Source organism: Salmo trutta, chromosome 21 (genome assembly GCF_901001165.1).
Source record: "Salmo trutta chromosome 21, fSalTru1.1, whole genome shotgun sequence".
Taxonomy (NCBI): domain Eukaryota; kingdom Metazoa; phylum Chordata; class Actinopteri; order Salmoniformes; family Salmonidae; genus Salmo; species Salmo trutta.
The window spans coordinates 28,280,759-28,294,530 of record NC_042977.1 but is presented as its reverse complement, the minus strand read 5'-3'; the positions used below and the strand labels follow the sequence as shown (position 1 = coordinate 28,294,530).

Here is a 13,772-nt window from a genome sequence, read left to right as displayed (position 1 = left end):
AAAGTAAACCAGAGGTCAGGAGAAGACAGTCCTGCTAGTGAGAAAAGTAAACCAGAGGTCAAGAGAAGACCGTCCTGCTAGTGAGAAAAGTAAACCAGAGGTCAAGAGAAGACAGTCCTGCTGGTGAGAAAAGTAAACCAGAGGTCAAGAGAAGACAGTGCTGCTTGTGAGAAAAGTAAACCAGAGGTCAAGAGAAGACAGTGCTGCTGGTGAGAAAAGTAAATCAGAGGTCAGGGAAGACAGCCCTGCTAGTGAGAAAAGTAAACCAGAGGTCAAGAGAAGACAGTCCTGCTAGTGAGAAAAGTAAACCAGAGGTCAGGAGAAGACAGTCCTGCTAGTGAGAAAAGTAAACCAGAGGTCAAGAGAAGACCGTCCTGCTAGTTAGAAAAGTAAACCAGAGGTCAAGAGAAGACCGTCTTGCTAGTGAGAAAAGTAAACCAGAGGTCAAGAGAAGACAGTCCTGCTAGTGAGAAAAGTAAACCAGAGGTCAAGAGAAGACAGTCCTGCTGGTGAGAAAAGTAAACCAGAGGTCAAGAGAAGACAGTGCTGCTGGTGAGAAAAGTAAATTAGAGGTCAGGGAAGACAGCCCTGCTAGTGAGAAAAGTAAACCAGAGGTCAAGAGAAGACAGTCCTGCTAGTGAGAAAAGTAAACCAGAGGTCAGGAGAAGACAGTCCTGCTGGTGAGAAAAGTAAACCAGAGGTCAGGAGAAGACAGTCCTGCTAGTGAGAAAAGTAAACCAGAGGTCAAGAGAAGACCGTCCTGCTAGTGAGAAAAGTAAACCAGAGGTCAAGAGAAGACAGTCCTGCTAGTGAGAAAAGTAAACCAGAGGTCAAGAGAAGACAGTCCTGCTAGTGAGAAAAGTAAACCAGAGGTCAAGAGAAGACAGTCCTGCTAGTGAGAAAAGTAAACCAGAGGTCAAGAGAAGACAGTCCTGCTAGTGAGAAAAGTAAACCAGAGGTCAAGAGAAGACAGTCCTGCTAGTGAGTAAAGTAAACCTAATGTCGTAATATTATGGCATCGGGAGATGTGGCAAGCTACAAGGGTAACCAAGACACTGTGGCTACATGGTGTCAAGCCAGTGATCCTCTCTTTCCCTCATTTTGTTTCTCTCCTTTTTCCCAGAGTGCTGCTGTGGGTCTCCAAGGGATGTGTTATGTGGCAATGTGAATGTTGTCATAAATATAAAGCAAAACAGATTTACTGGGCCTGATATAAGGTTGGGCTAGATTTTTGTTAGATTCTTGGCACCCGTGTGACTCCTACTGACCTTTTAAAAAGTGTCGATCAACAAAGCGCTCTTGGTGAACTTCAGCGCTGAAAGACTGTAACCTTGGACTGATTCCCTAGCCAATCACCTACTGAAGTTAGAAGATGCTCTTGGTGAAGGGTAAACTACTTGTCTTGTTTTTGTTATTGTGGATAGCGTAATGATATTTCACTATCTCAGCGTAAGATAAAGGCCACTTCCCTGTCTCCTCGGACCTTGCATTTGGCAAAGGGGAGGGAGGAAGGGTGAGAGGGAGAGAGGGAGGGAGCGAGAGAGAGAGAGAAGGAGAGAGGGAGGGGGGGGGAGAGAGACTAACCTCTAGTTGTTTTTTTTCAACAGTAGTCACATGTTATCCTAACTGGTGTCTGGGAGCTGAACTAGAGAACTAGAGCATGATACAGTACCAGACCATGGTCTTATGATATCCACCTGACTGACCCTCTGTTGCCTCTCAACCCCTGGTGCTCCCTGTCCGAAGTTATTACACACTTCACCCTTCTGGGCTTTTCGAAATGGAATGTCGACCCAGTTGTCGCATACAAAACATTCATTGTATAGGACCGGAATATATAATAACTCTCTTTTAAAAAATTTTTTTTTAATATTAGTACAAACAACAAAGAAAAAATGAAACAGAAATAAACTGAAACAACACAACACAAAAACAACACAACTACCACAATTGATACACGCCACAACCAGCCCACACCTGTCCACGAACACACAAAAATACACAGTAGCTTCCCCTTTCAATACACGTACATACATCAAATCCCCCTCACATGGAAATGTCACAATCCTCAAGATGGTCAATATAAGACTACCAGACCTTATCAAATACGTCCCTTCTCTGCCCAGCTTTAAAAAACTCAATCTAATGGAGTATAACTACATAGTTCAGCCCTCCAATTCGTCATTGAAGGTGAGCATGATGCTTTTCAATCGATAGTTATCTTTTGTTTTTGCAGCAATTACACCTAGGTTGCAAAACTTTCTTTGGTCACCAATATTTACTTTTCCCAACATACATAGTTGTGGAGATGGATGGATATAACTTCCTATACACAAGGATATGATCGCACAGACATTATCCCAAAAAGGTGTCAGTTTGTCAAAGGACCACAGCATACGTAATATGGTTTCTTTATGGGGGTTTTTTGCATCTCCAACAGCGATATCACATTTCTGGGTGCCTTACATGCATTCTTTCAGGAGTGTAGTAAATCCTATGGATTATCTTGATAAGGTTCTAGGAGAAAATATGAACATTTTCACATAACAGTACCAGTCAAAAGTTTGGACACACCTACTCATTCCAGGGTTTTTCTTTATTTTGACTATTTTCTACATTGCAGAATAATAGTGAAGACATTAAAACTATGAAATAACACATATGGAATCATGTAGTAACCAAAAAAGTGTTAAACAAGTGAAAATATATTTTCTTTTTGAGATTCTTCAAAGTAGCCACCCTTTGCCTTGATGACAGCTTTGCATACTCTTGGCATTCTCTCAACCAGCTTCATGAGGTAGTCACCTGGAATGCATTTCAATTAACATGTGTGCCTTGTTAAAAGTTCATTTGTAGAATTTCTTTCCTTAATGTGTTTGAGCCAATCAGTTGTGTTGTGACAGGGTAGGGGTGGTATACAGAAGATAGTCCTATTTGGTAAAAGACCAAGTCCATATTATGGCAAGAACAGCTCAAATAAGCAAAGAGAGTAGGTGTGTCCAAACTTTTGACTGGTACTGTATATGTGACCAATACATTTCTTCCTTGAGATCTGTTTCCCATTTTTTCTTTATAGGTTCTGTGTCACACCCTGATCTGTTTCACCTGTCTTTGTGCTTGTCTCCACCCCCTCCAGGTGTCGCCCATCTTCCTCATTATCCACTGTGTATTTATACATGTGTTCTCTGTTTGTCTGTTGCCAGTTCGTCTTGTCTTGTCAGGTCTTACCAGTGTGTTTTCCCAACTCCCTGCTTTCTCATGTTCTGCTTCCTAGTTTACCTGGTTCTGACCATTCTACCTGCCCTGCCCTGACAAGTTTACGAACCTCTGCCTGTCCTGACCCCGAGCCTGCCTGCTGTTCTGTACCTTATGGACTCTGCTCTGGATTACAGACCTCTGCCTGCCTTTGACCTGTATTTTGCCTGCCCCCTGTTTGGGTCAATAAACATCTGTGACTCTAGCTGTCTGCATCTGGGTCATTTCCTGAGTTCTGATATTCTGAGCTATCAGGTAGAGATTCAACTTGATATAACCTGGACATCAACTTATTTGGTGTTGCAGCTTCTTTCAGCATTTTTTTCAATGCTAAATGCTTCAGGTTAATCCAAATTCTGTTGATGCGATTGAATACGATTTCATAGTTGTAAGAACTTAAAAGAAATTGGTCTTGGATAACCCACATTTTTCTTGTGATTGATTGAATGACAGTAGAAAGCACATAGCACATATGCTCAAAATTCATGATGCCACTTTGGAACCTGGACTTAAAAGTATTGCCATTTTACTGTTGTTTTATTTCTTTACTTACCTATTGTTCACCTAATACCTTTTTTGCACTATTGGTTAGAGCCTGTAAGTAAGCATTTCACTGTAAGGTCTACATCTGTTGTATTCGGCGCACGTGACAAATAAACTTTGATTTGATTTGATTTGGAGGTCATGTGGGGTTGTTCCAAAAAGGGGTGTCTGGCCACATGGGTTTCTTCCATTTCATGAATTTATGTACATTTTCCCAAATACGAATTGAATTGAATTAAATCATTGGATTGTCTTTTTTTCTTTAAAGCCTTGGACCCAAAGTAGTGAATACATTTTAAATCATAGGTTATTACAGTTATTGTTTCAATACTCTTCCAACCACAAGGCCAGTCTGCTGTCCATTGTTTAAGTGAATGCAGTTGTGCGGCCCAGCTTTATAAGGTATGTGTAAAACATTCAATTTGACTCTTGAGATCTTTTCATTCCAAATAAAGTTGGAGAGTTAGGCAATTTATTTTCCCACGACTGCATGGCCGCGCACGACTCCAACACCATCATTAAGTTTGGCGACGACATGAAGGTGTTAGGCCTGATCACCGACAACGATGAGACAGCCTATAGGGAGGAGGTCAGAGACCTGGTAGTGTGGTGCCAGGAGAACAACCTCTTCCTCAAGACAAAAGAGCTTATCGTGGACTACAGGAAATGAAGGGCCGAACACGCCCCCATTCACATCGACGGGGCTGAAGTGGAGCGAGTTGAGAGCTTCAAGGTCCTCTGTGTCCACATCACTAAGGACCTATCATGGTCCAAACACACCAACACAGTCGTGAAGAGGGCACGACAACGCCTCTTCTGCTTCAGGAGGCTGAAAAGATCTGTCATGGGCCCTCAGATCCTCAAAAAGTTATACAGCTGCACCATTGAGAGCATCTTGACTGGCTACATAACGGCTTGGTATGTCAAGTGCCTGGCATCTGACCTCAAGGCACTACAGAGGGTAGTGTGTACGGCCCAGTACATCACTGGGGCTAAGCTTCCTGCCATCCAGGACCTCTACACCAGGCAGTGTCAGAGGAAGGCCCATAGACTGTTCTCTCTGCTAGTGCACGGCAAGCGGTACTGGAGCGCCAAGTCAGTGACCAAAAGGCACCTGAACACCTTCTACCCCCAAGCCATAAAACTGCTGAACAGTTAATCAAATGCCTAGCCGGAAAATGTACATTCACCCCCTTTATTATTTATTTATTTATCTTAATTGTTTTGCACCGACTCCGTTGCACTAACTGGCTCTACGCACACACTCACACATACTACACTGACACTCCAACACACAAACACACACAAAATACACACTCACACATACTACACTGACACTCCAACACACAAACACACACAAAATACACACTCACACATACTACACTGACACTCCAACACACAAACACACACAAAATACACACTCACACATACTACACTGACACTCCAACACACAAACACACACAAAATACACACTCACACATACTAGACTGACACTCCAACACACAAACACACACAAAATACACACTCACACATACTACACTGACACTCCAACATACAAACACACACAAAATACACACTCACACATACTACACTGACACTCCAACACACAAACACACACAAAATACACACTCACGCATACTACACTGACACTCCAACACGCACACAAACATACACTAAATACGCTCACACACACAAAATACACACACATGCTGTCACAGGATCCAACGAAAGTGGCGCCCCTCCTCGGTCGGGCGGCGCTCGGCGGTCGTCGTCGCCGGCCTATTAGCTGCCACCGATCGTTGTTTCTGTGTCTTTTGGTTTTGTCTGTCTGTTCCGCACCTGTTTTGTGTCTGTCATTAGTGGGGGCTTATTTAGTGTGTGTTTTCAGTTGGGGTTTTGTGCGGGATTGTTTATTGTCCACTCAGGACGGTGGGACGTGATTTGTACATTTTCACTGACAGTTTTGTCAGAAGATTTACCGGGCTGCGCCCCTTGCTTTTTGTGCCGTGTGATAATATTTTTAGTGTTTATGGGAATGTGTTTTTCCCCGGCAGACTGTATGTAGCGCCCTGTGCCTTACGGCCTTTTGTGTGTGTCGATTTATTAAAAGACACTCGCCTCCAGCACCTCTGTCTCCTGCATCTGATTCCGCCTCTACACTAGTCCAAGTCAGTCGTGACACATGCATATTGACACCACACATACACTTTCACACTTCACATACGCTGCTGCTACTCTGTTCATTTTACAGTGCATTCGGAAAGTATTCAGACACAGAGTCTTATTCCACATTTTGTTACGTTACAGCCTTATTCTAAAATGTATTAAATCGTTTTCCCCCTCATTAATCTATACCCCATAATGACAAAGCAAAAAACATTTTTTTTATGTATATAAAACAATTAACTGATATTACATTTGCATAAGTATTCAGATCCTTTACTCTGTACTTTGTTGAAGCACCTTTGGCAGTGATTACAGCCTCGAGTATTCTTGGGTATGACGCTAAAAGCTTGGCTCACATGTATTTGGGGAGTTTCTCCCATTCTTCTCTGCAGATCCTCTCAAGCTCTGTCAGGTTGGATGGGGAGTGTCGCTGCACAGCTATTTTCAGGTCTCTCCAGAGATGTTCGATCGAGTTCAAGTCTGGGCTCTGGCTGGGCCGCTCAAGGACATTCAGAGACTTGTCCCGAAGCCGCTCTTGCGTTGTCCTGGCTGTGTGCTTAGGGTCGATGTCCTGTTGGAAGGTGAACCTTCACCCCAGTCTGAGGTCCTGAGCGCTCTGGAGCAGGTTTTCATCAAGTATCTCTCTGTACTTTGCTCCGTTCATTTTCCCCTCTATCCTGACTAGTCTCTCAGTCCCTGCCGCTAAAAACATCCCCACAGCATGATACTGCCACCAACATGCTTCACCGTAGGGGTGGTGCCAGGTTTCCTCCAGACGTGACGCTTGGCATTCAGGCCAAAGAGTTCAATCTTGGTTGCATCAGACCAGACAATCTTGTTTCTCATGGTCTGAGAGTCTTCAGTTGCCTTTTGGCAAACTCCAAGCGGGCTGTCATGTGCCTTTTACTGAGGAGTGGCTTCCGTCTGGCCACTCTACCATAAAGGCTTGATTGGTGGAGTGCTGCAGAGATGGTTGTCCTCCTGGAAGATTCTCCCATCTCCACAGAGGAACTCTGGAGCTCTGTCAGAGTGACCATTGGGTTCTTGGTCACCACCCTGACCAAGTCCCTTCTCCTCCGATTGCTCAGTTTGGCCGGGCAGCCAGCTCTAGGAAGAGTTTTGGTGGTTCCAAACATCTTCCATTTAAGAGTGATGGAGACCACTGTGTTCTTCGGGACTTTCAATACTGCAGAAATGTTTTGGTACCCTTCCCCAGATCTGTGCCTCGACACAATCCTGTCTCAGATCTCTATGGACAATTCCTTCAGCCTCATGGCTTGGTTTTTGCTCTGACATGCACTGTCAGCTGTGGGACCTTATATAGACAGGTGTGTGCCTTTCCAAATCATGTCCAATCAACTGAATTTACCACAGGTGGACTCCAACCAAGTTGTAGAAACCTCTCAAGGATGATCAATGGAAACAGGATGCACCTGAGATCAATTGCGAGTCTCATAAGAAAGGGTCTGAATACTTATGTAAATAAGGTATTACTGTTTTGTATATTTAACACATTTGCAAACATTTCTAAAAACCTGTTTTCACTTTGTCATTATGGGGTATTGTGTGTAGATTGATGAGGATTTGTATTTATTTAACCTGATTTTAGAATAAGGCTGTAACGTAACAAAATGTGGAAAAAGGGAGGAGGCCTGAGTACTTTCTGAATGCACTGATTTGCAGAAATCCATTCAGGTGTATTTTGTGGCTTATGACGAATGCGTTGTAATGTTCTAAGTTGTGCTGTTGCTCCACACAGTCCAGTTCAAAGTGAATGATGGCAGCCTGTGTGGCAAATGGCTTCTTTGCATAAAGAACTTCTGTAGCTTTGATTGGCTATGGTGCACCGGTCTGCGTAGACGCCGGTCCTGGACGAGACAGATGTATTTATTAGCTTTTATTTACTGCAGTGTCAATGAATTGTTCAAACGCACAGCCGCTTTCCCACTCTATACTGCTGTAGAATTTCAACAAATGCCTTAGCATACGTCATTCCCAAACATTCTAAGAATTTTGGAAAATGTGAAAATTAACATATCTAAGTGCTGGCTTGTCAGAATATTTTTCAAAAAGTATCATATTCTTCCTGGGAGTGTATAATAACAGATCTGAATAAGATTTAATGTTGTGAAAAGGCTGTTAGTTCCACTTTAATTATTTTGACTGGCTGCACAATTCCATTGACATTGCTTTTTGGGTTGCTCAAACACGATGCACATTGTCTCTTTGCCCATTCTCTGGCATTGAATCGTGCACCTACTGTAGCTGTATCATACTATGGTCAGTAAGGTATCATGCACCAGCTAGTAGAAGCATCCAGTAGCAGGTCTGTGTAGTTGTCTCAGCAAACTGTTTTTCCTTTGGTGGGTGGGTGGGAAAAGAGAGTATCAGCCAACCTGTGTTTTTGCCAGAGGAGCCTTACTGTGAACACATTCCTCACAGTAGGAGGTCTGACTGAGGTACCCGCACACTAATTAATACCTGAAAACTGCGTTATAGTATGAAGGGAGAGGGATGGAAGGGTGTGTGTTGGTGGGTGGGTATTATCAGGGAGGGGGAGAGGGGGAATTTTCAGTGTGTTGAATGACCTACAGTACATGCCTTTTCAATTGGTAATTTTTGCATTTAATTCTATATTTTTCTATTAAACTAATTTCAGCAACAAAAAAAAAAACGAATTATAACAACGCTAACAATAGGATAAATGTCTGTTGGTTAAGTGAATGGTGTCTGACTAGGAATGGTTGTTTTTTTCGATACCCGATGGCCTAAAGTGAAGAAAATGCTGATCTGATCTTTCTCCTGACTGTGTCAATGGCCTCTGGCCCCAGGAACGCTACAGGAAAGGAGAGGGAGAGGAGGGAGTCAGGAAATACTTCTCTGTAGCCGTTTGAAACAGATTGCCTTTTTTAGTCATCCTGTGAGGCTTTGCGTTGCTTTACTGGAAATATTTGCTAACAGTGTGACTCTCTAAAGAAGATGCCCCAGTTTCTCTCTCAAGGGAAAATTTAAAAGAAACATATGTGTTGCTTTACAAATAGTAGATAACATAATTCATGTAGGTAAATATAGCCTTGATCTAATCAAGACAGGCTGAAGTAGACTTGGCCCCCAGGGGACTAATAAAGTAGAATTTAATTGAATTGAGTTCACCCATAATCAGGTTACCAGCCATAACAGTACTCCACTACTGAGGTGATGGGTGTGTGTTTTGTACCTATAATCCATTGCATCTCAAATGAATTGTTTATTATCTTATATGATTGTCAGTGTTGAGACAGTCTCGGTTAGGGTTAGTCCTACTGCTGTAACGACAATGTATTACCAGTCTAGGGTTAGGGATTTACTGTAGGGCAGGGGTTTGAGCAACGGGGCCTCCTTCAGCTCTGAGGAAAAGGCTACACAATCATGTGTCCTGATCCCTCAACCCTCACACCCCTCTTATAGCCAATGGTGCACTCCTTCCCACATTGACCAGTTTGATACAGAACAATCAACAGCAACCATTAATGGGGTTTTCAGGGGGGGATCTTTGTTCTGTAGCTTCCTGTACAGCTGTTTCCACTGTCAAGGCCTGAAGGCTTATAAACGGACGTCTTGATTTCCTCATACAGCACATGGGTCATAAATACATTAAGCCAGGGTGAATATCATACCGTACATGAAAAGGACATACAATATGTGATCCTTTTTTAAAAGGCTGTATTCACTGAGATTATTAACAGACTGTTGTAGGACCATGGAGCATCTACAGTGAGCTCCAAAAGTATTTAGACAGTGACACGTGTTGTTGTTTTGGCTCTGTACTCCAGCACTTTGGATTTTAAATTATACAATGACTATGAGGTCAAAGTGCAGACTGTCAGCTTTAATTTTAGGTATTTTCATCCATATCGGGGGAACACTTTCTGTACATAGTCCCCCCATTTTAGGGGACCAAAAGTATTGGGACAAATTCACTTATATGTGCATTAAAGCAGTCAAAAGTTTAATATTTGGTCCCATATTCCTAGCACACGGTGATTACATCAAGCTTGTGACTTTGCTGTTTGTTTTGGATGTGTTTCAGATTTATTTTGTTCCCAATAGAAATTAATGGTAAATAATGTATTGTGTCATTTTGGAGTTACTTTTATTGTAAATAAGAATTGAATATGTTTCTAAACACTTCAACATTAATGTGGATGCTACCATGATTATGGATAATCCTGATTGAATCATGAATAATGATGAGTGACAAAGTTACAGAGGCAAAACAAACTGCAAATGCATCCAACAAGTTTGTAGAGACACAAGCTTGATGTAGTCATTGCATGCTAGTAATATGGGACCAAATACTACACTTTTGACTACTGTACTTTAATACACTTACAAGTGAATTTGTACTAATACTTTCGGTCCTCTAAAATGGGGGGACTATGTACAAAAAGTGCAGTAATTTCAAAACAGTTAATCCGATATGACTGAAAATACCCTCATATTAAAGCTGGCAGTCTGCATTTCAAATACAAAGTGCTGGAGTACAGAGCCAAAACAACAAAACATTTGTTACTGTCCCAATACTTTTGGCGCTCACTGTATATGGAGAATCACAGCTGCTATATGGTGTTTGCCATTAATATATTAATGACCCCAACTGGTGGCTTGCGGGAATTTCTGAGCATAAAAATTAAAACCGTTTAAAAGATTTTTTAAATTAATTGTTGGACATAAAAGACTGTAAAAACACCAGGAAATCAGCTCCAATTTATATTAATTTAAGAAATATCTCCCCAAGTATTCCAACACATAATAGAGAGACACGTGATCGTACACAAATGTAAGCAAGATTTGAAATGATTGTGTTTGAGTCAAACATTATATCTGTTTGGGCTTCTTGTGGTCTTTTTGCAGTCTACAAATTATTTATAATTATGTTCTGGCCCCCCGACCTTCCGCTCAAGAAAAAATCGGCCTGCGGCTGAATCTAGTTGATGATCCCTGACATACAGTATACTGTAGCTCCCATCAATAGGAAGTAGTGTATCACATGACGTGGGTTTGAGAGTGTATGTTTTCATGTGGAGTGTTTGTCTTGGGTTGTTTCCATGAGTATCCCAGGGTGTGTGTGTGCGTTCGTTCATGCGTGTGTGGTGTTTATGAAGGGGTAGGCACAAGGGGTGTGAGGGGCGCTGGTTTGAAATGGATCCGGCTTCCTGCATGCATGTAATAACACAGCAGTTGGATGGTGGCCAAAGGCATTTAGATCTGCAGGCACTTCCAAAGGAGACCCCCCAGCAAGCTTTGAACACGGGAATACACACACTGCTTGTATTAAAGATGCATTATAAAGGTTTTGTATAATGTCAGCCAGTAGTTTTGAAAGTTGTGCTCACAAGCCAAAACGGGTCCCCGAATATTGTGCACAATTGTGTACAATAGCATTCATTTTGTATTGCAAATTTTTTATAATGTTTCCTGCAATTCATATATGTTACGAATTCAATTTCGTACAATATGTTACACATTTCTAAGTGCTTAAAATCCTGTTCAGTCTCTTTAACTCTGCCTCTCTCACTGTCTATCTTTCAGGAGGCCTTTGTTGAGCTCTATGACAGACAGAGGGACTCCATGTTCTGTTCGTGGCCGTCCATCAAGACTGTCTTTGGCCTGGCTGCACTGGGGGCCGCAAGCCTTACCATCGGAGCTTACCTTACACAGAAGTGAAGGAGTCCCCCCACTCTCTCTTTCTTTTTGTTCTCCCTCCCGCTCTCACTCCTTTCTCTTTTCAAAGGCCCCCTCCAAGATCCCCAACCTGCCTGTCTTCAAAGCTTCTCTCCCCTTTCTCGAAAAAACCTCCCTCTTCCTCACCCCTCACTTAAAAAACAGACACAAATCAAACAACAGCAGGAAATGGAGTCACTGCCCACACAGAAGAAAATATGTCATGAAAGTCGTGCCATTTAACTGTAATCACAAAAAGTTTGGCTTGAAAAGAGACGAGATGAAGGGAGGGTTGGTGTCGTTTTTGTTCTGCCTGCTTGAGTACTAGTTGTAGCATGAAACCTTTGTGTGCTCGTGTAGACTTGTGCAGCATGTGTCGGTGAGGCAAAAGAAAGCATAGACACTCTTAGAAAAAGGATTCCAAAATGGTTCCTCGGCTGTCCCCATAGGAGAACCCTTTTTGGTTTCAGGTAGAACCCTTTGGTGTTCCATGTAGAACCCTCTGTGGAAAGGATTCTACATGGAACCCAAAAGGGTTCTACCTGGAACCAAAAATGTTTTTTCTAAAGGTTCTGCTATGGGGACTACCTTCAACCCGCCTTCAAAGGACTTCCTCCACACAACAGCTGCTCTGAATGTATAATGGAAGGAGCTCGCTACTAACCAGCACGGTGTGTCTGTCCACCCACCGCTTCTACACTGCAATATACCAGGATACCAGGAGCATCACTCAACTCTGAACACAGAACCGTTAGTTACAACCACAAGCTCACGTCTTCTAGGCGCAACTTGCTCTGCAGAGATCTTAAAGAGATCTGTTGGACAATGCAGTAGAGTCACTTTTTTGCATTTGACCCATATGAAATGTAATAAGAGAAAGATCGAGGGAGGTATTAAAGAGAGGATAGAGGGAGGTTTTAAAGAGAGGATAGAGGGAGGTTTTAAAGAGAGGATAGAGGGAGGCTTTAAAGAGAGGAGAGAGGGAGGTATTGAAAAGAGGAGAGAGGGAGGTATTAAAGAGAGGAGAGAGGGAGGTATTAAAGAGAGGAGAGAGGGAGGTATTAAAGAGAGGATAGAGGGAGGTATTAAAGAGAGGATAGAGGGAGGTATTAAAGAGAGGATAGAGGGAGGTATTGAAGAGAGGATAGAGGGAGGTATTGAAGAGAGGATAGAGGGAGGTATTGAAGAGAGGATAGAGGGAGGTATTAAAGAGAGGAGAGAGGGAGGTATTGAAGAGAGGATAGAGGGAGGTATTAAAGAGAGGAGAGAGGGAGGTATTGAAGAGAGGATAGAGGGAGGTATTAAAGAGAGGAGAGAGGGAGGTATTGAAGAGAGGAGAGAGGGAGGTATTGAAGAGAGGAGAGAGGGAGGTATTGAAGAGAGGATAGAGGGAGGTTTTAAAGAGAGGAGAGAGGGAGGTATTGAAGAGAGGATAGAGGGAGGTATTGAAGAGAGGATAGAGGGAGGTATTAAAGAGAGGAGAGAGGGAGGTATTAAAGAGAGGAGAGAGGGAGGTATTGAAGAGAGGAGAGAGGGAGGTATTGAAGAGAGGATAGAGGGAGGTTTTAAAGAGAGGAGAGAGGGAGGTATTGAAGAGAGGATAGAGGGAGGTATTGAAGAGAGGATAGAGGGAGGTATTAAAGAGAGGAGAGAGGGAGGTATTGAAGAGAGGATAGAGGGAGGTATTAAAGAGAGGAGAGAGGGAGGTATTAAAGAGAGGATAGAGGGAGGTATTAAAGAGAGGATAGAGGGAGGTGTTGAAGAGAGGATAGAGGGAGGTATTGAAAAGAGGAGAGAGGGAGGTATTGAAAAGAGGAGAGAGGGAGGTATTGAAAAGAGGAGAGAGGGAGGTATTGAAAAGAGGAGAGAGGGAGGTATTGAAAAGAGGAGAGAGGGAGGTATTGAAAAGAGGAGAGAGGGAGGTATTGAAGGCGTGAACAGCAGGTTAGTTAGAGCTTTTGGCAGCCCAAACCCCTGTTTGATCAGATGTTACTGACAGAAAGTGAAAAATATTATTCCACCTAGCTGGGTTTCTGGCTTAGTCGAGATCAGAGGGGGATTGAGGGATAGAGGTAGATACAGAGAAAGAGAATGTGTGAGAGACA

The 13,772-nt window shown here is 42.8% G+C and overlaps 1 protein-coding gene across 3 annotated transcripts in view; it reads left to right on the top strand.

Annotated features, from left to right (window-relative positions):
• Positions 1-12,532, top strand: part of LOC115157106 (apoptosis regulator Bcl-2) — a 47,261-nt gene extending 34,729 nt beyond the window's left edge. The window contains exon 3 of one of the 3 annotated variants that reach the window (XM_029705045.1): positions 11,536-12,532. In XM_029705045.1, the coding sequence (XP_029560905.1) occupies positions 11,536-11,995 (460 nt within the window). In that variant the 3' untranslated portion in view covers positions 11,996-12,532. Of the gene's footprint in view, positions 1-3,274; positions 3,351-11,535 lie in introns of those variants that run through there. The other 2 variants (XM_029705046.1, XM_029705048.1) reach the window with 2 other exon arrangements.
• Positions 12,533-13,772: the final 1,240 nt, after the last annotated feature.